The sequence below is a fragment of the Panthera uncia genome, chromosome E1 (genome assembly GCF_023721935.1).
Source record: "Panthera uncia isolate 11264 chromosome E1, Puncia_PCG_1.0, whole genome shotgun sequence".
NCBI lineage: Eukaryota > Metazoa > Chordata > Mammalia > Carnivora > Felidae > Panthera > Panthera uncia.
In genome coordinates, this window is record NC_064814.1 from 58861137 (window position 1) to 58886636 (window position 25500).

Consider the following 25500-nt stretch of genomic DNA (forward strand, 5'->3'; position numbering starts at 1 on the left):
GGGGGGGGGGGTCCTTGTCGCGGAGAAGCATCAGCTCAGGTTTGTTGAATTGATGGTGGTGAATACCGGGGCTTCCTCCCTGCCCTTGGAGGCCAGGCACACTCCAGACCTCCCTTACGTCATCGAAGGAGGCGAGTCAAATCTGAAACCTTGTATAAAAAAGGCAGTGTGTTGTAGGGAAAGAGTCTGGACTTTATTTTTAATTATTCTCTTCTTTTTTTTTTTAATTTTTTAAATGTTTATTTTTGACAGAGGCAGAGAGAGAGAGAGAGACAGAGTGCCAGCGGGGGAGGGGCAGAGAGAGAGGGAGACACGGAATCCGAAGCAGGCTCCAGTCTCTGAGCTGCCAGCACAGAGCCCGACATGGGGCTCAAACTCACGAACTGTGAGATCATGACCTGAGATGAAGTACGTCAGTCGCTTAACCAACTGAGGCACCCAGGCGCCCCCCACCTTTTTTTATGTAGGCTTCATGTCCAACGTGGGGCTTGAACTCACAGCCCTGAGATTGAGAGCCACCCAGATGACCCTCTTTTTATTTATTTATTTTTTAAGTAGGTGCCATACATAGCTTGGGGCTGGAACTCACTACCCCGAGATCAAGAGTCATGTGCTCCACTGACTGAACCAGCCAGGCACCCCAAGCCTGGACTTTAGAATCAGACAGAAATGGGCTGGAAACCCCCCTTCAGCCACTTATTGCTGGCAAACTTGATTGGCTCACCAAACCCTTGGCTTCCTCAGTTGTAAAACAGGGATCATCACACCAAAGAAATCTGGTGGACTGGCCACATGCAGTTGCCATCCGACTCTCATGAAAGCCCACTAAATGACAGTAAAGGAATAAAACACTTTCAATCCACAAGTGCAAAGAGAACAGGAAGGGAGGAAACAGCTAGTGAAACACATAAACAAATTTTAGGACAGGAAGATGATGGAGTGACTTAATTTACAAAACATTCTTAACACATTTGGGGGGAACCCTGATAAGTTTCACTGTGGGCGAGCTGAGGCGGGGGACTAAAAACTGCAGTGTCTGCAAGTCAGTGCATGAACCCGGGGACCTGGGCCCTCCTACCCTGCCCTGATGACTGTATCCAATCCCTTCCGCCCCGCCAGTGCTCTCAATAAGAGACTTTCCAGTGGAGAAACTGACCAGCCCCAGAGAAAAGCTTCACTGACCACAGCATTACAGAAGGAAAAGCCATTCCTACAGTGAAGCCCATCACTCAGCAAGCCATGCCCCCACACAAAGGGCATCCAGGTCTCATGCATACATGGGGACAGACAGGCAGCCAGATCTCTAGACTTAGAAGGAAAACCTGCAGTGTGAAAGATAGGCCAGAATAAGCCAACCCAGAGAGCAAAAGGAAGGTTTTAGAAAGAGCTGTATTTGGGGTGCCTGGTTGGTAGAGCATAGGACTCTTGATCTCGGGATCGTGGGTTTCAGTCCCATGTTGGGTGTGGAGACTTCATTCATTCATAAATAAATAAACAAACATACATCATACACACTCACATACATACATACATACATACGCGTGGGTGGCTTAGGTCATGATCTCATGGTTTGTGTGTTTGAGCCCTGGCATCAGGCTCTGCACTGACAAAGCCTACTTGGGATTCTCTGTCTCCCTCTCCTTGTGTCCTTTCCCTGATCTCTCTCTCTTTCAAAATAAATAAGTAAACATTTAAAAAAAAAAAAAAGAGCTCTATTTGATATTTCCAGAAAAGATACCGCTTCCACGAAATGAGAATAAGATGCCTTGAACGATAACAAGCACCAAACAAATCAGAACAAGAAAGAGCTACTAGAAATTAAAAACATAAGTAAAAATTCAAGAGCAAAATGGGAAGATACAGTTAAAGAAATCTCCTGGCAAACAGAACAAAAAAACAGATGCAAAATAAAGAGGATGGAAATCTTTTTTTTTTTTTTTTTTTTGATAAAAAGTAGCTGTGACTTCTTTTTTCTTTTCTTTTTTTTTTTTTAACGTTTATTTATTTTTGAGACAGAGAGAGACAGAGCATGAACGGGGGAGGGTCAGAGAGAGAGGGAGACACAGAATCTGAAACAGGCTCCGGGCTCTGAGCTGTCAGCACAGAGCCCGACGCGGGGCTCGAACTCAAAGACTGTGAGATCATGACCCGAGCCGAAGTCGGACGCTCAACCGACTGAGCCACCCAGGTGCCCCAAGAGGATGGAAATCTTACTCTAGAAGGTACGATATGTAATTAATAGGAACTTCGGAGAGAACACAGAAAACGGAGAGGGGCAAATTATGAAAGACTAAGGTAACACAGGCCACGGCTCAGGGACACAAGTCTCCATACTGAAAGGGCCCGGGCAAGGAAGAAAGGCCGCCCGTGAGTGACATCATCAGGCACGGCAGAGGCAAACAGGAGGACTGCAGACAAAGTGAAGATCCCCCCCACCCCCACCCCAGAGCTTGAAGGAGGGGGAGGTGAGGAGGGAGAAGACCCTGGAAGGATGGAGAATCAGACTTTACTCCTGGAACATGGGAAGCTGGAAATTCTGTCAAATTTTTGAGGGACTAGGATATCCATGCACACCTTCTATGCCCAGAAAAATCTTTCCGCTAGGCATAAAGCCACTGCCATAAAAGGGACAACGTATTTAGCACACATGAAGCTACCAGAGGGTTCACATCTCCAAATAGTTAGGGACTATCCGTTGGAAAATGACCTGGCATCCAGAACACGGGTTTCAAGCCAGATGAGAGTGACAGCAAAGTGTGGGATGGTGCCTGTGCGGAGACTCCTGAGTAGGTGTGAGAGGAGAGGGGTATGCAGTCTGGAGCAGGAGGCTGCCACCTCCCCCAGGGAGGCCTCCAGAAAACACGGTACTCATCGGGTGCCCTCACGTGCTTGAGAATCCAGAAAAGTTACTACAAAGAGCTCGACCTATCTCTCAGAGCCTTTGGGGGAAAACAGCAAAATAAGCATATAGAGAAACAAGCAGAGAAAAAAAAGTAACAAGCATTTGGCAAGAAAGGAAACCTAACCATAGCACATTACTTGGCTTAGCAGCGAAACGATTTACACGGCCATAATAATGTGCACGCTGACTGGTGAGTTAGCCAAAAGTTGTGATAAAATCCTAGTAGAAGGATGGAGGGATGAAAAGTGGGCTTATCGGGGTGTAAGAGGGCCGAAGCTTCATCTGAATTTGTAGGAAGGCTTTTGGTGCTGCCTACGACAGATACTTTGGAAAGCAGCAGTTTATAATCTAAGGGTCTGTGGTTCCCAACTGGGGGCAGTTTTGCCCCCAAAGAGGCATTTGTGGTGGTCACAGCAGAGTGGGAACGTTACTGGCATCTCCTGGTTCATTAGTTTCCTGTTGCCACTGTTAAAAATCACCACAAATTTAGCAGCTTAAAACAACACATTCCTTGTCTCACAGTTAAGGAATTCAGAAGTTCTAAATGAGTCTCAACTGGGATAAAACCAAGGTGCAGGTGGGGTCCTCGCCTTCTGATGAGAATCCGTTTCCTCGTTTTTCCAGCCTTCGAGGCCCCCCCCCCCCCCCCCCGTGTCTGCAAATTGCGTCATGCCAGCCTCTTGGCGTCGTCCCCACCCCTTCCCTGACCCCTCACTAAAGGACTTCCACACTAAAGGACCCATGTGACGACGCTAGGCCCACGTGGATGATTCAGGACCATCTGCTTATATTCAGGTCAACTGATGAGCCTGCCTAATTTCTAATTTCGTCTGCAAGTTCAGTCCTCTGTCCCCTTATCCAGTAAGAGTGCACGGGTTCCAGGATATGTGGGGTGCAGACGGCTTGGGGAGAGGCTGTTACTCTGCCTGTACAGATGAGTAAAGGCCAGGGATGCTGTTACACGTCCAACAGTGCCCAGGGCAGCCCCCACAGATGCGGGCAGTGCCAAGGGTGAGGAGCCCCGATGTGGCCATCAGTTTTGCTGGGGGCTTCTGGTTGGGAGGGGGCGAAGGGAGCTTCCTGGGGACCTGAAGTCTTTGCTCTCTTGATCTGGGCTGTGGGCACACAGATGTATGCATCCCTAACAAATGCAGTTGTTAGATGTGCACACTGAAAGTATGTTATGCCTCCTCGAAAAGACCACTGGGGGGCCTGGATGGCTCCCTTGATCAAGCGTCTGCCTCCCATTTCTGCTCTGCTCGGGATCCCTGAGTCGTGGGCTTGAGCCCCATGTTGGGCTCCGTGCTGAGCTAGGAGCCTGCTGGGGATGCTCTCTCCCCTGCTCGTGTTCTCTTTCTCTCGAGACAAAAAAAAAAACAAAAAAACCCCACTGATTTTTAGAATAGCAGTTAAGTTTACGATTTTTAAATAGGGGGTAAAACTAGAAGAAGCAGCTGGGGGACTTGTGAGCACTTGCCATCTGCAGAGCAGGACTGGGATGTGAACGGCAGGCGGGGCGGTGAGGACGCCTTTAATGTTTCTCTCCTGGTAGCATTAATTTATAATGTAAATTACCTTACTAGAAATTAGTAATTAAAAATAATAAGACAGGGGCACCTGGGTGGCTCAGTTGGTTAAGCGTCTGAGTTCAGCTCAGGTCATGATCTCATGCTTCAAGGTTTTCAGCCCCGCGTCGAGCTCGGTGCGGACAGCTCGGAGCCTGGAGGCTGCTTTGGATTCTGTGTCTCCCTCTCGCTGTCCCTCCCCAGTTAACACTCTCTGTCTCTCTCTGAAAATAAATAAATACAACATGAAAAATAAGACGAAACAGAAATTTGCTCCATCACCGCATCCTTAGGCTGGAAGTCCCTGTCGGGGCCAGGCTCTGTGCCCAGTGTTGAGGCTGAGTGTCAGAAAGATGTCCTGGCCCAGGAGGGCTTGGTGCCCGTGCGGGAAAGGTGGTGCGGAAACAGGCCAAAGCCACGTTCCCTTGGTTCCCAGGAGGCTGTTGGGTGGATGAAGGGAGAGGCAAGCCCCACAGAGGAGAGTCAGTTCTCATGGCCATGGACCTGTCACCTCCTCCCCTCCTCCCACGGTGGAGCTTTGGCTCCAGACCCTTAGTGGGAGAGGGGCAGAGGCCTTTGTCACTGGGTCCCTGGGTTCAGGGGTGGGCAGGGCATAGAGCCCCCACCCCCGTACCCTAAATTGGGAGTCCCCAGGACTACTGTGTGCTTCGCTCCCCCCACCTGGCCCTGGGCTCCCTCCCCCCAGGCCTTCTGCACACCTGCACCTGATAGGAGCCCCGCTTCCTCTCTGCCTGGCCTTCGTCCCTTGTTCCCACCATGACATTTTCCTTCTCGGCTTCACAGCTATAAAAAAGCAGGACAAGCGGCTCGGGTTTTAACTTCAGATAGCGAACATCATCGTGCAGAGTACTTTCCTCTTTTTAGCCGTCGTGCTTTGGGGATTTGTCTGCGCTGGTACTTGTAGCTGGACTTCAGTGTTCTAACCGCCACGGAGACTCCATTGCCGCCTAGCCACAGGTGATCCTATGCTGACGCCTCCCTTCGATCCCTGGGGGCTCCAGGAGCCCCCCCAAGTACCCTTAAAAGGGAGGATGTGCAGCGTCAGAGGACCCTGGCAGCCCGCGTCGTGCCGCGGTGCCCGCCCACCGCACACTCCAGGTGGCTCTCCAGGCCCCTTATGGTGCCCCGGGGGAGGCTGCTTTCCATGAGGCTCCCTGGTCCCGTGGTCCTCCAGGTGCGCCCACGGCTCCCTCTGCGCCCGCCACCCCAGCAGCGCCTGCCCCGTCACCCCTCCATCAGAGTGTTTTACCAACAGTTTAGGAGGCAGGTCAGCCTCTGGGACGGTAGCAGCCACAACCATTTTTTTATTTTTATTTTTTAAATTAAAAAAAATTTTAATGTTTATTTTTGAGAGAGAGAAAGAGAGCACAAGTCGGGGAGGGGTACAGAGAGAGGGAGACACAGAATCCGAAGCAGGCTCCAGGCTCCGAGCTGTCACACAGAGCCCGACGCGGGGCTTGAACTCATGAACCGTGAGATCATGGCCTGAACTGTAGTCACTCAACTGACTGAGCCACCCAGGCGCCCCTTAAATTTTTAAATGTTTTTATTTATTTTTGATAGAGACAGAACGTGAGCAGGGGAGGGGCAGAGAAGGGGAGACACAGAATCGGAAGCAGGACCCAGGCTCCGAGCTGTCAGCACAAAGCCCGATGTGGGGCCCAAACTCATGAACCCCGAGACCGTGACCTGAGCCGAAGTCAGATAATTAGCTGACCGAGCCACCCAGGCTCCCCTGCACAACCATTTTTTTAGCAGCTACTGTGTGCTAGGCATGGCCCCAACACCCACGCCTGAGTTCATGCTCACAGCGAGCTCATGAGGGGCCATTATCATTCCCAGTTTGCAAATGAAGAAGCAGACAGGAGAGACTGGGACACACACCCTTCTCCCACACCGCCCACCACCAAGCACGGCACACATCCCCCCCCCTGTTCTGCAGGGCCCTGTGGGGAGGGCTGCTGCTGCTTCTGACTGCCCCCCCCAGAGCTTGCCAGAACCGTGTCGGGCCCCTCCTCCCTTCGGCAGGTGCCATCCTCTGCCCCCACAGCCCCACGATGGTCCCTTGACATGGAGACCTGGGAGGAAGGACTGGCCCAGGCTCTGTTCCCTTCAACTCCCAGAATCACCCCTTCCCTTTTGCTAAAGACACAGGCAGAGGGTGAGGGACAGTTTCCGTCAAGAACTTCAGCTCAGACCCCCAACCTGGGGATCTAGGTTGGAGCCCACTCGCCCCACTGTTACCCAGCAGGTGTGATCCAAACAAGTCCATTTTCCTGGTGCCTTAACCTTCCTCACTGGCAAATGGGGTCAATAATTGACCCTCCTCAGCGCGCCTGGCTGGCTCAAGTCACTGGAGCACGTGACCCTTGATCTCAGTGTTGTGAGTTCGAGCCCCACATTGGGTGTAAAGAGTACTTAAAAAAGTAAAACCTTGGGGCGCCTAGGTGGCTCGGTTAAGCGTCTGTCTCCTGATCCCAGCTCAGGTGATCTCAGGGTCTTGAGTTCAAGTCCCGCCTTGGGCTTTAGGTGCATAGCTCACATAAACAAACTTAAAAAAAACAATCATCCTACCTTCATGGCATTGTCAGGAGATAAAAATAAGACGTTTCAGGATCCTTGGTGTCTGGAATCCAGAAGGTGTTAGGTGAATGTTGTGGTTGCTGGGGGTGCGGTGAAGTCGGATTCTTTTGAGGGCTGCATCCTTCCTGGGCTGGGGCTCTGGCAAGAACGGGTCGGGCTCTGCCCTCTGGAAGGGGTTGTTAAACCCCTGTCGCCAGGAAGGAATACTCGGGGACTATTCACACGAGGGCCCTGTAGACGGGATCCTGAGTGATGGCGAGGAAGGGAAGGATGTTGCAGGCACAGAAGTGCAGAGGTGGGCAGAATCACTGGTTGCTGGGTACAGCAGAAAGATGATGGAGACTGGCCAGAGAAAATGGTCTTGGGTGGGGGGAATCGGGACCAGAAAGCAGGCTAGAGGGCCACAGGGCCTCATCCTGCCCAAGCCAGGGCTGCCGGATGAGAGGGGCTTCCTCTTGATTCTGGAAGCCCTAGGGAACCACTAACCACCTCAGGGAGGGCTCCATGTGGCCAAACTCGTGGTTGCAAGCATCCAGCTGCAGCTGGGAAATGGGTTGGTGGGCAGAGGCGAGGGTGGGAAAGGAGAGGAAGGGGTAGGGGACAGACTGAAGAGCTGTGTAGGTGAGGACAAGAGAGCCCTCCGGGAAGTAGATCCACAGGGGGTTCTTGAATGATGCAGAGGGCTCTTCCAGCCTCCGTCTTTCCTCTTCAGTGTACAGCCTGCAAGAGCTGTGGTTAAGGGGGCACCCATTCTCCTTGGGGGGAGGAGGAAGCAGAGCAGCCCCCTGGGGGAGGGGACGACAAGGGCGCTCCCAGCGGATCGTCAAGATGAGCTCTGGCTGAAGGCCCACCGCCACTCAGAGAAGGTGCTCTGGTAACCCACCCACGTTCTTGCCACGGCAGCCCGGGCCTCTCTTCTCCCTCCTTTGGGAGCCCAGCGGGTACCGCCGGGACGAGCAGGGGCGGGGCCCGCGAGCGGTTATAGTCGGATCCACGGCGCTCCGGCTCCCCGACGCCGCCGCAGTCCCGCAGTCCCGCAGGGCGCCGAGACCCGGTTGCGTTAGTTCCTGGCCTGCCCCGCCGGGCGGCCGTGCACGTGAGCATCCTGGCGCGGGGCATGGGGGTGCGGGGCCCTGCGGGCCGGCCGGTGCTCGCGTTGTTGCTGCTGCTGCTGTCGCTGCCCGCTGGCGCCTGGTACAAGCACGTGGCGAGTCCCCGCTACCACACGGTGGGCCGCGCCGCGGGCTTGCTCATGGGGCTGCGCCGCTCGCCCTACATGCATCGCCGCGCGCTGCGCCTCGCTGCCGGACCCGTTGCCTCGGACACCCAGGGCCTGGGCGCGTCCCCGCAGGAGCCATCTGCCAGAGACACCCTCCGTCCGGCGCCCGTCCCCCGAGGTGCTCTTCTGCTGCCCTCTGGGGTTCGGGAACTGTTGGAGACTGGAAGGCACTCGCGCGCAGGGCTCCGGGTCAGTGCGCCTTGGAGCTGGCGCCGCCCCGAGCGCGCGCCGGAACTGGAGCCAGGGCTCCTCCGTGGAGCAGGCCAGGTACGTGGGGAGAAGGGGGCGAGGACGTCTGGGGAGATCTGAGCCCGGTGGGCCCACTCACATGCCCACGAGGCACCCCACGACTCTCCTGTCTCCCACTCCTTAGGGAGAAAGGCTTCCCTGGAGTGTCGTACCCTTTCCAGCCTTGGGGACGTTTTGTGTGGGGGGTGGGTAGTGGAGGGTGCACAGCCCTGTCCTCGAGGTCCTGCTCTTCTTTCTAGAGCCTTTGGAGAGTCTCCTGTTCAGCCACGGTCTGCCCAGAGAACCGGGTTCGCCGGACCCCGCCTCTCCAGGGCTATCCTGAGCGCAGCCCCTGCTGGCAATGCCCTTTCTCCTGACCCAGGCAGAATAGATTAGTTCTCTAGGGCTCACAGCAACTGGTCAATAAATTTGCCTGCTTCATGTGTCCCCATGTGTGACCCCTTTCCTCTGTGATGTGTACTTGGCATCTAGCTCTAGGGCACAAACAGCTGCACCCACGCCCTGGCAAATATCAGGAGCCTTCTCTCTGGCCAAGGGATGCCCGCTCCTAACCATCTCCAACTGTAAGTGCTTGGGGAACAGAAGGGGGGACAGAGGCAGAGACATTGCTGGGGCCTAGGTCCCCTTTTCCCTTCTCTGCCAGTACTGCCCCTCCTATTTGGGGGTGGGGTCATCAGACCAGGTCCCAGGGTCCCACAGGAGGGGAGAGGCCTCATGGGAGGTAGGCACGAGTCAGCCCCTGGGTCCTGCTGCCATCCACCGGAAGGAGAGTAGGCACTCATACCCTACCAGCTGAGAGGGAGAGCCCCCACCTCAGCCTCCCAAGAGCCCTGCAAGTGCCCCCCCTCACTGTGGCCCCTGGCCAGGTTCGGGAGCCCTGGCAGCCCACCCAGCCTTTCCCCCATCTCCCGGCTTCATTTCAGCCATGATCTCCTTTGTACCCCTTCTTCAGGCCATGCTCTCCTCCTAGGGAGGAAAGGCCCCTTGCCTCCCCAGAGACTCTTCCCCCTCTGATCCTCTCCACATTTCCAGTTATTGGCTCCAAGCCCCGTGTAAATGTGCTCTGCCATCTTGAATAAGGACCTCCCTCCACCTGGGCCCCCTTATAGATCCTGCTCACAGGTGCCCGGGCCCCTCCACCCTTCTGCTCCCTCATTAACCCTCCTCAGTATGGGCTCTGACTCCCACAACTGTTCTGGACCAGACCTCGAAGTGCCCGTCTGCTGTGCCCTGATACCGTCTGCCTCCCGGAGCCCTCCCTTGGCCATTTGGCAAGGTCTTCCCTTGGGGCACCCAGCAAGGACTGGAGGAGGGGTGGTCCCATGCCTGCTGGGCCAGCTAAGTTCGACAGGCCCACCTAGAACTGGCCCCCACATTCCCCTTGGCCTCTGGAAGCCCCTGTCTCCTTACTGGCAACTCCTCATCTCCTGGATGCATCCTTCTCCCCACGTGGTCCCCTAAGGTGGGCGCTCTTTTTTACTCCACCCTCCCAATTCTTACCAACCCCTGGATTGATTTATTTATTATTTATTTTTTAATGTTTTTTTTTATTTTTGAGGGAGAGAGACAGACAGTGAGCAGGGGAGGGGCAGAGAGAGAGGAGACACAGAATCCGAAGCAGGCTCCAGGCTGTGTGCTGCCAACACAGAGGCCAACGCGGGGCTGGAAGTCACGAGACACGAGATCATGACCTGAGCCGAAGTCAGACGCTTAACCGACTGAGCCACCCGGGCGCCCCGACCAACCCCTAAGTTTACTGACTCTGATTCCAGGATCTGCACTGAGGGGAGGGGCGGCCACCTGACTCCTCAGGTCAACACACTCTCTGCACTCCAAGTCCACTCCTGCCAAACTTGGTCTTTCACAACACGCGTGTCCTGTGCACAACACCTCAAGGGCTCTCCACCACTGATGGCACGAAGTCCATGTGCCACGTGCACAAAGTCTAGGGCTGCCCTGTCCCGCAGTCTCATTGCTCCCTCCCCTCCCTCACACAGAGAGCAGGAACTCTGGGCAGATTCCAGAACAGCCCCACGGTCCACCCTGAAGAAGGACTCTGGGGCCTCAGGCCATGTTTAAATGCCCTCCTCAAGGGCTGTGCCAGTCCTGGGCTTGCCCTTGGATCTAAGCGATGTTTCCCCAGTGCTCAGCAGCGCCTGGTGCCAAGTGGCCTGCAAATGTTTGGTCACAAGTGCCGGAACCCTTGGTGAGACGCTAGATTTCACGAGGCCTGGAGGTACCCCAGTCCAGAGAGGTTGGTGCCAGGTCCAAGGTGAAAGAGCGGTGCCGATTAGGGACTTGGCAGAGGCCCAGCTTCCCTGCCCACCACCTACGTGCACCCCCGTGCCCCTGCAGTACAAGGAGCCCCAGTGCGTCGCTCCCGCTCTAATCTCCACCCAGCCCGGGAGGCCGAACTGAGTCGGAGCCAGAGGGGCGGGGCCTGGGCCAGCCCCTCGGATGAAGCAATCCCAGCGACAGGCAGCAGGTGGCGCTGCGCGGCTGCTCTCTCGGGCAGCAGTCTCCCTGGGAGCAGGGGCGTGGGCGGGCCCAGAGCGGGTGGGCGGGCTCCTGCGCTGCCTCCCTCGGTGGTCGTCGCGGTTCTCCCCTTCTTTCCCCTTCTTTCCCCTTCTCGTCTCCGGGTCTCTCGTTCTCATCACAGTTTCCGTCGCGCTGGTCCCCCGCCTGCTCCAGTTTCGAGCTCTGAAGAGAAGCCTGGCGTAGTCCGAAGGCCATAAGCGAGGTCCTGTCATCCCGTGGGGCCATTAATGCCCATTAGGGAGGCAGCGCCGGCCCGGGAAGCTCTGGGCCATTACCGGGGCGTCAGACTAATGGCTCCACCCCACAGACGGGCCCCCGACCCTTCCTCTGGCTCGGGACCAGGCCTCAGCCCACTGCCACAGCCCAGAGTCCCCGCCCAGGCCCAGGCTCCGCCCATCGCTGGGGGCGTTGCCCCTGGGAGGTAGCCAGAGCTCGGAGGAAAGCCCCCTCCCCACCAGTGGAGCCCCAGGCCAACCCACACCCCAGGTGGATCCTCTGCGGAGGGAATCCCCGGGAAAGGTCTCCGTCGCCGCCTGTCGCAAGGCCTGTGTGGCAAGGTGGCAGGAGTGGGATGAGGGCTTCGGGGCTTGGGGATCACCTCCCACCTGACCTTCCCCCTGCTGCCAGCCTAGATGATCAGTTTCTCTGGCCCATTTCGCGGGAGACCCCAAACAGCTTACAGCCCCTGAACACCTTTCTGTCTGCTCTTCTGAGCCTCTATCCATGCTGTTCCCTTGGTTTGTTTCTCTGTCTCGCTTTTCTCTCTCAGTCAGCTGGAGGAAGGGCATGGGAGATTTGCCCAGGAGAGCAGCTGGGTTGTCTTCCCTGCCTCTGTTGTCGGGCCCCCATTCTTCCCCTGCTCCTCTTCCCCATTCCTGCTCCCCCTTTGGAACTTAACCTGCAGCTCTCCTTTATTCTGGGGTGTTACCTACCTCCGTTATTAACTCTACTTTGTTGCCTTTTGTTGTGCTGTGAAGCAGTGTTCCTGGCCCCTGACTATGACCACCCACCCCTGATTCCGCCTCCCTCCAGTGGTGGTCTGTTCCCATCCATCGTCACTCACTGGATGAGTCCTGGGCTGCGGGAGGCAGTGAGGGCCAGTGGCTGATCCTGGCAGTGTCTGTCCTATGTGTGTGGGTGGGGTGGGGTGGGGGGGAGGAGATGTCCAAGCTTCCCAACCCGGAGGACCAGGGGTTCCTACCTTCTCTGCCCCCAGCCTGGGGGGCTCCCACCAAGCCACCTCCCTAGATGCTGGTGTGGCCCCAAGCTACAGCCTGGCAGGTCCTGGCTGGTGCTGGTTGCTATGGGGTGACCTCTAAGCCCCATCAGGAATAGTATATAGTAGACAGCACTGCCACACCCATCCTCACAGCCACTGGGAGCAGCAGCACCAGTTGGGTCCGGAGAGGCCAGTCACAGGCCAGACAGGCAGCCTCTGGACAGAAAAGCAGACAGACGCCTATGGCGGCATCAGCCAGGAACTTAGAGGTGGGGGTGGGGAAGCAGCCATGCAGCTTTGGCCTAAGTGGCTTTTAGGGGCAGCAGCTGGGGTGTGGACACCCAAGGGGCTGCAGCCCAAGAGGCTGCCCAGAGGAGGGCTCTGTGCTTGGGCGGAGGCTGGGAGCCCAGGCTGAGGGCACTGGAGAGGGGAGAAGGAGCGGCAAGCACTAGGCCCAAGCTGAGTCTGCCTCTGCCCCCATGGGGAACTGCCTGGGCTGGCTAAGCCTCAGCCCGGGGAACCAGGTATGTGCAGGGGGCTGGGCAGGCTGGGAAGGGGCAGGGGCAGGCTGAGGGGGAGCCTGCAGCTCAGCTGTCTTCCTGTATCCGAGGCTGGGGAAGTGCTCGGTGGTAAAGTGTGGACTTGGCATCTCACAGCCCTGCCCTAGGGAGCCAGGGAACCTCGCCTGGGTCTCATTCCTCTTTAGAACTTGGTTCTCTGATCTGCACCCTGGGGTTGTTCCAGATAAAGTGTACTCAGAGCCACAACAAAGCATAAATGGTTTGCTGTTGTCATTCTTGTCTTGTTGGGGGAAGGGGTACTCCTGCTGGGGATGGCTAGATGCTAGGGGAGAAGGACAGAGGGAGGGGAGGGCTGGGGCAGAGATCACAGGGGCCAGCTCCTGGGAACAGCTTCTGTGAGCACTGGTCACCAGCCAGAGGTCAGAGGCCAAAGGCCTCAGTACATTTAATCTCTGCCTGGGATGACCAGGGGCACAAGTGAGAGGCCCAGGCTAAGAGAGGAGTGTGGGGGGTAATGTTCAATGGACGTGCCCAGCACAGGTCCACACAGTCTCTTTGGGAGGGCCAGGGCGCTGCCCAGTCACTAGCCTCCAGAATATAGGGAAGGGCTGCTGCCTTGTCACTTTCAAACTCCTCTTTCTGTCTCCTGGACCATCCTGGGACTCTGTTGGGCCAGGGCAGCTCTGGGTGCAGGAGGGATCCTGACACAGGGACACCGGGGTGTGTGTGTGTGTGTGTGTGTGTGTGTGTGTGTGTGTGTAGCGGGGGAAACTTCCTGAGGATGGTGGGCAGAGCTGTGGCTCTTGTTCTTACCCTCTGGCCGCTGTGTGCGGTTCCTCACCCTGAAGACACTTTCTCCACTCCTCCCCCCACCTCCGCAGCCCGCCTTGGTGCCACGCATACAGTAGGTGCTCAATAAATGCCCCTGGAGCAGGAGGCAAAGGCGCTGGCGCCAGGGAGGCTGCCCAGAGTCGGGGCAAGACCGGGGGGGGGGGTCCCTAGGCCCCGCAGCCTCCGCCGGGATTGGCGGGGTGCCGAGGCAGGGCCGTGGCCGGGGCGGGGGCGGCCGCACGGAGGAGGCGGGGAAGGGGCGGGCGCGGGGGCGGCGCCGCAGCCGGAGCCGGAGCCCGAGTCCGAGTCGACGAGAGCCGAGCGAGAGCAGCCGAGGGCGCCGCCGGGTCCCCAGCGCCGTCGCTGCCGCCTCCGCGCCGCCCCCCGCGCCCCTGCCTGCCCGCGGCAGGCGTCAGCGCCGTGGCCGGCCCGCGGCCGGCCGGTGGGCAGCCGGCGTCATGGCCTCACCGGAGCCGCTGCGGCCGCGCCTGTGCCGCCTGGTCCGCGGCGAGCACGGCTACGGCTTCCACCTGCACGGCGAGAAGGGCCGCCGCGGGCAGTTCATCCGGCGCGTGGAGCCGGGCTCCCCGGCCGAGGCGGCCGCGCTGCGCGCCGGAGACAGGCTGGTCGAGGTCAACGGCGTCAACGTGGAGGGCGAGACGCATCACCAGGTGGGTGCCCGCGCCCCGCCCCCGGCCCGCTGCCCCGCTGGGCCCCCTCCCCGAGCTGGCGGGGGGCAGGGGGGGGCGTCAACGACCGCCGCTCTCGGCATTGCCTGCTCTCAGGCCTCGGCGCCCTGCCCGGGGGCCCGAGGGGGTCGCACAAGGCCCTGCGTGGGCTCCGGCTAGGAGGTGGGGGAAGTGGCCACGGAGGCCGCCGGCCTCCTTCCTCGCCTCTGCCCCTCAGGCAGCTCGGTCCTGCACCGCGGAGGGGGCATCCTGGCAGGGAGGGGCCTGCACTGCGGCTCCTCGCCCTCGGCCCTGACACTTAAGTCTTGTTAGGGCCTCAGTGTGCAATGAATGGAGGCGTCCGTCACCTTGGGGGGCGTCTCCTTGGGGGGCGTCTCCGTGCAACTGGGGGCCCTGAGTGTTTTTCTGTGAGTGTCAACACGTGCGTGTGTACACAGCTGGGTATGTGTGTGTACAGGTCCCTCTGGGGGTCACCCATGTGTGTGCACATCTGCCTGGGTGTACAGAAGGGTGTCACAATAAGGGCACACCTGTATGTGCTTGTATCAGCGAGTGTGTGTGTGTGTGTGCACGTGCGCACGTGTGGACTGTGTGTGTGAATATACGGGTCTGTACCCCTAGGTGTATATGTGTGGACAGATCTGCATGCTGGGATGTGTGTGTGTGAGCTGGGCTCTGTGTGCTGGACAGTGTATGTGTGAATATATAGGCCTGGGTGTGTGTGTGTGTGTGTGTGTGTGTGTGTCCAAGCCTGTGTGTCCACCTGCCTGGATATGTGTAGTTATCGTGTGTGTCCTGGCTGATGGTGTCTCGTTGGAGGCTGCCCAGCCCTGCGGGGGCCACTGCCCCGGCCCTCTGCCTCCTGCAGCTAGAGATGAGGGCCAGAGGGAAGGCAGGGTCTCTTCTCTGCAAGTTCTGCTTCCTGGGGACGATCTATCCCCCCCCTTGCCAGGGAGTCACCTGGCTTGAGTCCAGCCTCCCTCCACCCCTTCTGCTCAGGGTTCTCTGTGTCCTCCCCAGCACCTGTGAGTCTGTGACCTGTCTGCGTGGCTAGCCCTGGGGCCTAGAGATTAGTAAATGGCTTCTTGGCTGGACCGGCAGCCGAACTGCTGTGTCTACCCCTGGGGCCCTTGTCTGTCCATCTGTCTGCCTCCGTTCTGTCTTTAACCCAGAGTGTCGACTGGATAAAGCAGTTTGCTGAAGGAGGGTGGGGGTGTGGGCCAGAGGTCTTGAGTTGACGGAACAAGGGAGGGGCTGGCAGAGCTGATATCTGGCCTCAGTTTTACAGTCACTGCCGCCCTTGCCCCAAGGGCACCTGCTTCTCTCAGGCCTCTGGGGGTCCATCTCTAAGTTTACATGCAGGACCATGCTGTCCCAGGGGGGAAGAGAGGCAGTTACAGTTCCCATTCTACAGATGAGGACACTGATGCTTGAGGACATTGTGTGTCTTGTCTGGGTCCCACAGGCAGGAAGTGGCAGGGTGCTGGGGTCCTCCTGTCGCTCTCACTGAGAGAGCAGGATCAGAGGGGGGCCGGGGGGAAGATGGGCCTGGTTCACACCCTCCTATCTGCTGATGACTTCTGAGCAGCTGACGGGACCCTCTCTGCCCTCCCCCAAGACTTGGGGTGGGGGTGGGGGTTTTGTCCTTCCCACCCCAATGCCCAGTGGTCACTGCTCTGTCTCCCTGCAGGGCACACCCTGGCACGCATGCCCCATGACCACCCACATGATGTAGACGCTTTGCGGGCACCCACATAGACGCACAGGTGGCCATAGCGTCACAGTTGTCCCACAGGTGGCCTCCGCCTGCTGGGTCTGAACCCTGTTTACCAGGTTGTGTGTGGGTACCCGAGCGAGGGCCTTGCCACAGGAATCCAGGCCTTCCCCTCTCTGCAGGTCCAGCAGGAAAAGGTCCGTGGCCATGGTTCCGAGGCAAATGAAGGCTCAGAGGCAGGGGTTTACTTACTTATTATTTTTAAGTTTATTTATTTTGAGACGGAGCCAGCGAGCGCGAGTGGGGGAGGGGCAGAGAGGGAGAGAGAATCCCAAGCAGGATCTGCGCTGTTGGCATGAGCCCGTTGAGGGGCTCAAACTCACACAAACCGTGAGATCATGACTCCAGCCGAAACCGAGAGTCGGACGCTTCACCGACCGAGCCACCCAGGCACCCCAAGGCCGCAGTTTAGACGTCCTTGGTCCACTACTGAAAAGAGCAGCAGTGGGCAGAGACCCCCCCCCCCAGACTGGCACCTAGGGAGACCCCTTGTTCCCTCAAACTCAGACTGAGAGGCAAACCCTGAGGCAGATGGATGCATGCCTGCACACACATGCACACACGTGCACACACACATGCACGCATGCAACGTGCACACACGCACACACACTGAAACCCTGAAGCTCAGCCACGCACCGCCTTCCAGACCAGCTGCCTCATCCAGCTTCCCGACCCTTCTCGGACAGGACCCTGGGCCGAGGCGAGTCCCTGCAGTGATCCTGTAGTCCCTGCAGCCTGTGTCGGGTGTCCTGGGTAAAGAGGGAGGGAGCTGCCTGAGCCCCTGGGGGTGGAGGGCGGAGCCGGCGGGCCTCTCGGTCCAGCCGCCCACCGCTGGCAGGCCAGCTGCCTGCCCGTGATCCTGGGCCAGCCCTGGGTGGTGCCACCGTCCATGTGCTGCCCAGAGCGCTGACCGCTGACCTGCTCCCCGCCAACCTGCCCGCCCCAGGTGGTGCAGAGGATCAAGGCTGTGGAAACGCAGACGCGGCTGCTGGTGGTGGACAAGGAGACGGACGAGGAGCTCCGCAGGCGGCAGCTGACCTGCACTGAGGAGATGGCCCACCGAGGGCTTCCGCCCATCCACGACCCCTGGGAGCCAAAGCCGGACTGGGCACGTGCCGGCAGCCTCGGCTCCGAGGCTGGCCAGAAGGTATGGCAGGTTCCGCCGTCTCCGCCTCTTAACGGCAGGCGGTCTCCCCCTCCGCTCACCTCCAGAAGTCTCTGTCTCCATCCCTTCTTCTCCCTCTCCGGGGCCTTGGCGACTACCCTCTTGGCTACGTGGGGCCACTCTTTCTGCCGTCAGCCTGTGTTCTAAGCCAGGTGGGGTCAGGGCAGCCTGGCCCTGGTCCCTGGCCCCCCATCGCCAACCCTCTTCCCCAGGATGCCCATCAGAGCTACCTGGCCTAGGAAAGGTCACTCTGTCGAGCCTGGCCGAGGGGCCCGGGGGCCTGGGAGGAGAGGTCCCCTAGGAGGGGGCGTCCCTAGCTCTGTGCTGGCCTCAGGTGTCTGTCTGAGGAGACTGCTTGTGCTGGGAAGGCCCTAGGAGGGAGGGGCTGGTCCTTCCCCATGGGCGGCGCATGGTTGGGGACAGCTGAGGATACTCTAAGCTGAGTCTTCAGCTTGGGGTCTACAGCGGTTGGGGTGCTTCTCCTTTCCTGCCTCCACTCCAGGGTGGAAGAGGTGGAATTAACGTGCGTGTGGACCTCCTTCCGGTGGCAGAACTTGGGGGTGGCCCCCTGGGGGAGGCCGAGAGGAAGAGCCTCATCGCGCTTACTCTGCCCTCTTGAAGCCCCAAGGTTGTTGTCCCTCATGCCCCCTTTGCCTTTTTTTTAAAGAAAACTCTCTCTCTCTCTCTCTCTCTCTCTCTCTCTCTGTCTCTCTTTTAATTAGAGAGAGAGAGAACACATGTGTGTGCAGGGCAGGAGCACAGAAAGAGAAGGAGAGAGAGAATCCCGAGCAGGTTCTGTGCTGTCAGCACAGTAAGACCATGACCCGAGCCAAGACCAAGAGTCCGACGCTTAATGGACTGAGCTGCCCAGGCACCCCTTTTTATGTTTGTCTGTTTGAATTTGAGAGGAGGTGGGGAGAAGAGCAGAGGGAGAGAGAATGAGAATCTGAGCACGGAGCCCAACGCGGGGCTCGATCCCACGACCCTGGGCTCATGATCCGAGCCAAAATCAAAAGTCGGATGCTCAGCTGACTGAGCCATCCAGGTACCCCAAGGGAAATGTCTTCAAGGGATCCAATCCCAGGGGTTTCCCCAGATCCCACTTTGAGAACCAGCTGCCCTAGGTGGTGTGAGATCTGAAGTTTCTGTGTGTGCAGGGTTTCTGGGTGCGCGTGCCTCCCGTGTGAGCTGGTGGTGCTGGTGACCGGACGCTACGGTGTCTGTCCTAGGGGGCAGATGGCTTTTCAGGTGGGAAGCCAGCATGCGTACAGGTCTGCGCGTGAACCCTCAGGGGTGGTCATGGCCCGAATAGGGGGCATCAGGGTCAGGTATGTGCTTTCAAGGAGGTCCTGGGAGGGGGCACTGGCTGGCCCGGGCCCCTGGCCTTGCAGGCCTACAGTTGGAGTAGGGCCTCTTTCGGGCATCTTACCTCCAGGAGGAAGTGCCCTTCCCCCTAGGCGTTTATCCATTGAGTTAGACACAAATGCTGAATTCGCCTTCCTGTGGAAAGATCCGCCCTCGGGCCTTATCTGGAGGGTGGGGTGTTGAGGCACCTTGTCCTTGGGTGGGACCTTCCCCCTCTGCTATTTCAGGCTCTGGGAGCTACAGGAAGCCCTAGGAGGGGGCTTCCTCTGGGTGTATTTTTAGAGGAACAAAGTGGGGCCTGAGTGGCAGGGGCTCTGTGGTGGGGGCTGGCCTGGGGACAGGGAGTCCAGAAGGTCAGGGGAGGCCCAGGGGACAGGGTGTACCCCCACAGCCTCCCGGCCAGAGACCCGGTGTCCGATCAGTTGAGCTCAGAGTGTCAGAAGGAAGAGCCGGGCCCCGGCCAACCTGCACAGGACTAACTAGCCCTCAGGGTGCCTGGGAGGGTGATGCTTACACACCGGCCACGCTCCGACAGAGCTCCTGTGCAATGGGGCAGGGGGACCAGGTGGGACTCATGTGGTCTGCTTAGGGCCAAGCTGGGAGTCATGGCTCCCTTTCCTCCATGCCGGCTGCGGAGTCCACTAATGCGGCCGGCCCCTCCCTTTGGGGTGCTGCGGGGTCCTAGTCGGTGGTGGTGACTCAGCCCCGGCCAGACCAGGCTCGGGTGGCCCTGCAGCTGCAGCGCAGCTGATCCCGACCGTGACGATAGGGGACAGCCCCCAAACAGACGGGACGGCTCGCAGCACCAGGGCCGTGGAGGTGGTGACAGACCCCGGGCCCCCACCCCCGTTCTGGAGGCCCTTAGGGGCTGTGAGTAAGGGGGAGAGTCCTTCAGGGGGTGGCCCTGCATGGGACCTAGTAACTACCAGAGGACTCTGTTCTGTCTTCCGTTCTGGCGCCGGGGTCCCCTCCCTTGCCTCCCTGTCTCCCCAGCCTCGGGTCCTGGGAGCAGGGCAGGGCCTTCCAGCAGCTTCCTTCCTTCCTTTCTTGAGACTGAAAGCTAGCCAGTAGGGGGTGCCTAGCTGGGGCCCGAGCATGGGAGGGGGAACCCAGCCACCACCCTGCTCCCCAAAGTGACTCAGTGCCCCTGTCCCCACCCCTCCCTGGGGAGCCGGGGGCCCACAGTGGGAGGTGGATAAATGGGGTGGTGGCCTGGGCTGGCCAGAGAGCTCAGGCCACTCCAGCTGGACGCTCGTTGCCTGCCACTCTGTCCTGCCTCCCATGGCCCGCTCTCGGGATGCCACAGCAGCAGCCCCAGCTCCAGGAGCCCCTCCACAGAGCCCATCCTGGGGGCTTGTGCAGGTCAGGCTGGGTGGGGGCTGGGTGGGGGCAGCATGGACCAAGAGGACCCCGGCAACCAGCTTAGCCCATGTCCCCCAGGGTCAGGAGAGGGCACTTGGGGCCCCCTGGTGCAAGCCGGCTGGACCCAGAGCAACAATGGGGGCCCTTCTCTGCCAGGGCTGGTGAGTCACCATGTGGGGGGAGGGGGCACAGCTCAGCTCCGGGGGTATACCCCCATGCCAGCTTCTTTGTCTGGTCGCGGGCTGGGCTGTGAGACCAGGGCTTGTCCAGCTCTGGGCTGCCCGGCCAGGGGCCCGTGGGAGCCCGTGGGAGCCCGAGGGCCTGGCTGGGAGGCGGCAGGAAGTGCTTGGAGCCAGGACAGGCAGTGAGGAATTTGAGCAATGCGCTAGGGCCTGCCTGCGCCCCCTCCTGACCCGCTGCTTCTCTTCTCTTCTCGGGGCCTCTCCTTGGGCCTCTCCGCTGCCTGGTCCCCCACGTCCCAGCCTCTCAACTGGAGGGTCCGGTGCCGGGTTTGTTGGTCCCTGGATCCAAGAGGGGAATTTAGGCAAGACTTCAGGAGAAGCCTCTTGGCTGGTGTGGTGAGCTGTGGCCGAGCCGGGTTGAGGCAGGGAGATGGCCAGGATGGTCCCAAACCCGGATGTGACTTCAGCCTGGCGTCGTGGCCCCAGATGCTCCCGCAGTCCTGCTTCCTGTTTGGGGGCCTTGAGAGACCTGCCAGGGAGGTCGCTGTGGAGGGCGTGAGAAGAGTCTGTAGCGCCAAGGGGGCTGGGCTGTCCTCGCACGCACGTGTCGCCGGGTAGCGTGTTTGTGAGCCGTGTGTGTTTAGATGTCCCGTCTCTGACCGCGTGCCTCTGCACGTGCACTTGCGAAATGTGTGTAACCCCGGCCCTGGCCCTGCTCCGGACCAGCCAGCCTCGGGGCCTCTCTGCTCTGACAGCCTGCAAGGCACGGGCACTTCCAGGTGTGTCTGGGAGAGTGGATGAGTCTGTGCGACAGGGCCCTGGAGAACTTGGGGGCCTCACGCCCATACGTTCTGCCCATGTTGCCCAGCCCAAGCCCTGGGACCAAGGAACTGTAGCCCTGTTTGAGTTCCTGGGGTCATGGGGCCAGGTAGTGGCCTGCAGTGGGGATCCGGAGGGCATGTCTGGGCAGGCTTTGGGGACCGGGGTCCCATAGGAGGGGTGCAGGCTGGGCAGGAAGAGGGTGTTTGGGACAAGCGGGGGGGCCCGGAGCCGGGGCAGGGCACCTGCCCTGTGATAAAAGCTGTACTCGGTCCTCCAGCCGGGCCGACTAGCAGGTTAGGGCACTCACGGTCAGGTTTGAGACTTGGAACAAGCTCACAGGCTTGGGGTCTGGAGTGGTCAGGGGGTGGCCTGGGCTGCAAGAGGCAGGTGCCCAAAGCTTGGAGACCTTCCCTGAGGGCAGGGGTAGGTGGAGGGTAACGGAGGGGACCCCGGGAGCGCCCCCACCCTGCACACGCTCACCTGCAGGCACACTCGAGTCCCGGGCGTCCTGGGCGTCCCGGGAAACCTGAGCTGCCTGCCCGCCCGCGCACTCCGGCCACCGGCCATGTTTAATTGAGCACCGTCAGCCGCTAGCCGCTCAGCACTGCGGTCACTGCCCCAGGCTGTGGCTGGGTGGGGGTCCTGGGGCCCGGCCCCTGCCTGCACGGCCCCTGACCCGGAGCCCTGCTGCAGGATGCCAGAGGTAAAGCGAGGCAAGGCCCTGGGTTGTCAGAGGCAGGGTGGGGGGACTCTGGGGGCACTAGTGGCCTTCTGTGTTCTGGCTGGGAGGGTAGGAGGGCAGGTCCCACCCTTGGCCTTCTCACTTGGCTTTGGCTGCAGCCCGTGTGCCCTGTCTCTGGGCCCCGTGGGGGTGGGGGTGGCCGCAGCTTGCTCTGGAATGTGAAAGCAAACACATCGCACTGGCCTATGGAGGCCGCTGGGAGAACAGACAACGTCAGCCCGGCACTCGGGGAGGGGGTGGGGAGGGGCTGCACGGGCAGGGCCCCCAAGGACAGTGGCCCCAGGACACTGTCACGAGTGGCAGCTATCTCACCTGGCTTCTACCACCCTCACCTGTGCTCTCCGCTGCCCTTCAGCTGACTCTGGCAGCACCCCTGCAAAGCCCCTGGTCCTGAAGTTGTTTTTGGATTTGGAAATTGAGGCTTTGCTTAGGACCTGCGGCTGGAGCTCGGTCATAGGCAGCCTCAGGGGGCAGGGGGCGGGGGCAGGCATGGGTGCACTATTTGTCCCTGAGACCTGGGGCCGCTGGGTGTGGGGTTGGGGATCCCTCTGGCCCACCTCCCCTGCAGCTGCATGCTGGGGCCCAGAGGCCTTGGGGGCTGGGTCGGTGGCTTCAAGGGGGGGTGGGAGAGCAGTGCGGAACCTGGTCTTTTGTGCCTGCAGGATATCAGTGGACCCCCCAGGGAGCTACGCCCTCGGCTCTGCCACCTGCGAAAGGGCCCCCAAGGCTACGGGTTCAACCTGCACAGTGACAAGTCCCGGCCGGGACAGTATATCCGCTCTGTGGACCCGGGCTCGCCTGCCGCTCACTCCGGCCTCCGTGCCCAGGACCGACTCATCGAGGTACCTGCCACACACACACACACACACACACACACACACACACACGTGTGTGTCTATGCCCCTGTCCTCTGAGTGTGTGTCTGGGCCTGTGTCCCCCACCCCGAGTGCGTCTCTGGCCCGTGTCCCCCGCGTGTGTGTCTGGGCAGGGAGGTCCTTGCTGGAGGAGGGAACATGCTGGGAACCTGAGCTGGGATTCCTCTTGCTGCCACGGCTGGTGACAATGTTGATGAATATTTGATGCCACACCTGGCCAGGTGGCTCAGGGGGCCTTTGGGGGCCTGACCTCAGGCAGCGCTGACCCCATGCTGCTGGCGGCAGGTGAACGGGCAGAACGTGGAGGGGCTGCGCCACGCGGAGGTGGTCTCCAGCATCAAGGCGCGAGAGGACGAGGCCCGGCTGCTGGTGGTGGACCCTGAGACGGACGAGCACTTCAGGCGGCTACGGGTCACACCCACCGAGGAGCATGTGGAAGGTGGGCCGCTGCCTGGGGACGTGGTGGAGCGTGGGGGGCTGGGCAGCCTCTGACACACTGTCTCCACAGGTCCACTGCCGTCACCCGTCACCAACGGGACCAGCCCTGCCCAGGTGAGAGGCCGGGAGTGGACAGGGTGGGCACAGGAGACCCCAGTGGGGGCCTCTGGGGACCCACAGGCTGGACAGAGCCCCCCTCACCAGCTCGAGGTCTGCTTGTGTCGGTACGATCGTGGGGCTCACTCTTGCCCAACCCCTCGTAGCTTTGACGTCCGCCGTGGGGCCTGTCCTGGGCCAGCCACACCCCGGCTCCGTGGGGCGCCTGGCTGTGCTGTTCCCTCTGCCTACTGCTGGCTGGCGACCTGGAGTCACACTCAGTGTCTTCTTGGGAAGCAGCCCCTGATTTCACCCCAGGTGATGCTCCTGGGGGTGATTCCCGTCGTGAGCCGGCCAGGGCCAGGCCACCTGCCCGCTCACCGCTGGCTGTCCAGCGTCCTGCCCGGGCTGGGCCTGCAGCACAGTAGAGGCTCCGTGCCTACCGCCAAGCGGAAGCATGAGTGCAGCTCTGACGTGAGCGTAGGCACGCTTGTGCGCGTGTGTGTGTGTGCACGGGCTCCTGGGCAGGGTCCCTGAAGCCACGCCTCGCCCTTGGTTTCCCAGCTCAATGGTGGCTCGGCGTGTTCGTCCCGAAGTGATCTGCCTGGCTTAGACAAGGACACTGAGGTAGCAAGTGCCTGCCCGTCTCCACTGCCGCGATCACACGCTGGGGGGGGGTCAGAGGCCTTGGGGGTGGGTGTTTGTGGAGCTGTCGGCCTAGGCAGTGGGGTCACCACCTCCAGGAAGCCCTCTTGGGCCTGTCGCCCCGGCCCCGTCGGCAGGCCTCTGGTGTGAGCTTCCTGGGTAGGGTAACCTGACTGAGGGCTCGGGTCCAGGGCTCACTCTGGCCACCTGCCCACTCTGCTTGCCCCCAGGACAGCAGCACCTGGAAACGTGACCCCTTTCAGGAGAGTGGCCTCCACCTGAGCCCCACGGCGGCCGAGGCCAAGGAGAAGGCGAGAGCCACCCGGGTCAACAAGCGGGCACCGCAGATGGACTGGAACCGGAAGCGCGAGATCTTCAGCAACTTCTGAGCCCCCCCCTGCCTGTTTGCCGGCGACCCGGCCTCCTCCCCGCACGGGCCCAGCCCCGAGTTCCCCAGGCCTCAGTGGACTGGAGGGGGTGCCTCCTCACCCCCTTGAAGCCATGCTGGGCCCACTGCTATCCAGGAACCAATGTGCGCCCCAGTGCGCCCCGTCCTGCCCCCCTACCTGCTGGGTGCTGGAGAGGGGAGAGGGCCCCCCCGCCCCCGCCTGCCAGATGTGAGAGAGGGAGAGGGAGAGGCAGTGGCGACCGTGGCCCGGCCCTTGCTGCTCTGCCCGGGCCTGCTGACTTAAAGGAATTTTTGTTTTTGCTTTTCTTCCAAAAAAGAAAGAAAAAAAAAAAACACAGAGCTCCAGCTCCACACATGTTTCCACTTAATACCAGAGTCCCGCCCCCGCCCCCACCCCCACCCCCTTAGGACGCGCTCTCTAAGTAATTGCAATAAAACAAACCTTTCTCTGCAAACCACGTCCTCCCCACTCCTCAACAGCAGTCCTCTGAACTGGGAGTCCCGGGCACGTTCAGGGACAGAGAGATGGAGGGGGACCGGGCTGTGAGTGTGGGGGCTCCAAGGTGAGGCTGGGAGGCCAGATGTGGCTGTAGGAGCCCCCCCCCCCCCCCCCCCCCGGGGGGGGGGGGGGGGGGGTCACTAAGCCAGGCCTCCCATGTCCCCGCTGAACTGGTCTAGGGCACAGGGCCTGGGCTCCCAGGGGCCTGAGGATAGAGGCCCCGTGTCCCTGAAGAGGGTGGCCTCTGGACAGGTCTCTTGTCCCTGCGCCACAGCCCTGAGGCTGGGGGAGAGACTGCCTGCCCCCAGGAGACGCCACCCGCTCTCCCTTTCCTCCCTGCTCTGAACCCGACCGATATTGCTGTTTGCCCTGTAAGCCATAGCGCATGCGCGCCCTCGGAATAAACAGGCCTTCCTCAGACCCTTGGCCGCCTCTGTCCTTCCTGAGCCCTTGCTTGCGGGTGGGGGGCTGTGGTCTGGGCAGCGGCCCCGGGGAAACTCGTCTCAGCTGCTGGAAGCGGGGTCCCATTCCTAAGCCTCTTTCCACTGTATCCACCAGGCGGCCAAGCCTGACCCCTCTCAGCTCCTTGTCCCTCCCCCCACTTCACTGGTACACTCTGGGGCTCTTGTCAGCCTCCCCCTTGCCCCTCCCCCAGCAAGTTGCCCTCAGTGCCTCCCAGGTCCTTGACACTCCCTGCGCTCCCTCTGCCCTGGTGCCACCCCTGCAGGT

At 60.1% G+C, this 25500-nt stretch overlaps 2 protein-coding genes and 1 long non-coding RNA gene across 5 annotated transcripts; all 3 read left to right on the forward strand.

The window, feature by feature from the left end:
- Positions 1-9: 9 nt before the first annotated feature.
- On the forward strand, positions 10-1936 carry LOC125927176 (uncharacterized). Its single transcript, XR_007459258.1, has 2 exons — positions 10-408; positions 1730-1936. It is a non-coding gene; the product is annotated as an uncharacterized LOC125927176 (long non-coding RNA).
- A 6122-nt stretch (positions 1937-8058) lies between these two features.
- On the forward strand, positions 8059-9025 carry NPW (neuropeptide W). Its single transcript, XM_049637288.1, has 2 exons — positions 8059-8617; positions 8839-9025. The coding sequence occupies exons 1-2, from the start codon at positions 8189-8191 to the stop codon at positions 8953-8955; spliced, it is 546 nt and encodes a 181-aa protein (XP_049493245.1). The 5' UTR covers positions 8059-8188; the 3' UTR covers positions 8956-9025.
- Positions 9026-14007: 4982 nt separating this feature from the next.
- Positions 14008-25189, forward strand: NHERF2 (NHERF family PDZ scaffold protein 2). 3 transcript variants are annotated; one of them, XM_049637289.1, is made up of 7 exons: positions 14008-14379; positions 17118-17318; positions 22472-22651; positions 22970-23123; positions 23193-23236; positions 23783-23845; positions 24094-25189. In XM_049637289.1, the coding sequence occupies exons 1-7, from the start codon at positions 14167-14169 to the stop codon at positions 24250-24252; spliced, it is 1014 nt and encodes a 337-aa protein (XP_049493246.1). In that variant the 5' UTR covers positions 14008-14166; the 3' UTR covers positions 24253-25189. The 3 variants fall into 3 exon arrangements, with proteins under 3 accessions (XP_049493246.1, XP_049493247.1, XP_049493249.1); XM_049637290.1 differs by lacking the exon at positions 23783-23845 and having other exon boundaries at positions 14009-14379; XM_049637292.1 differs by lacking the exons at positions 14008-14379; positions 17118-17318 and adding an exon at positions 19797-20063.
- The last annotated feature ends 311 nt before the right edge of the window (positions 25190-25500 follow it).

What these genes read in the sequence shown, in the direction of transcription:
- NPW (XM_049637288.1), top strand. Translation starts at nt 8,189, where the DNA reads ATGGGGGTGCGGGGCCCTGCGGGCCGGCCGGTGCTCGCGTTGTTGCTG. An exon ending in TCCTCCGTGGAGCAGGCCAG is followed by an intron (nt 8,618 to 8,838) that starts GTACGTGGGGAG and finishes TCTTCTTTCTAG; the next exon opens with AGCCTTTGGAGAGTCTCCTG.
- NHERF2 (XM_049637289.1), top strand. Translation starts at nt 14,167, where the DNA reads ATGGCCTCACCGGAGCCGCTGCGGCCGCGCCTGTGCCGCCTGGTCCGC. An exon ending in AGGGCGAGACGCATCACCAG is followed by an intron (nt 14,380 to 17,117) that starts GTGGGTGCCCGC and finishes TGCCCGCCCCAG; the next exon opens with GTGGTGCAGAGGATCAAGGC. An exon ending in GCTCCGAGGCTGGCCAGAAG is followed by an intron (nt 17,319 to 22,471) that starts GTATGGCAGGTT and finishes TTGTGCCTGCAG; the next exon opens with GATATCAGTGGACCCCCCAG.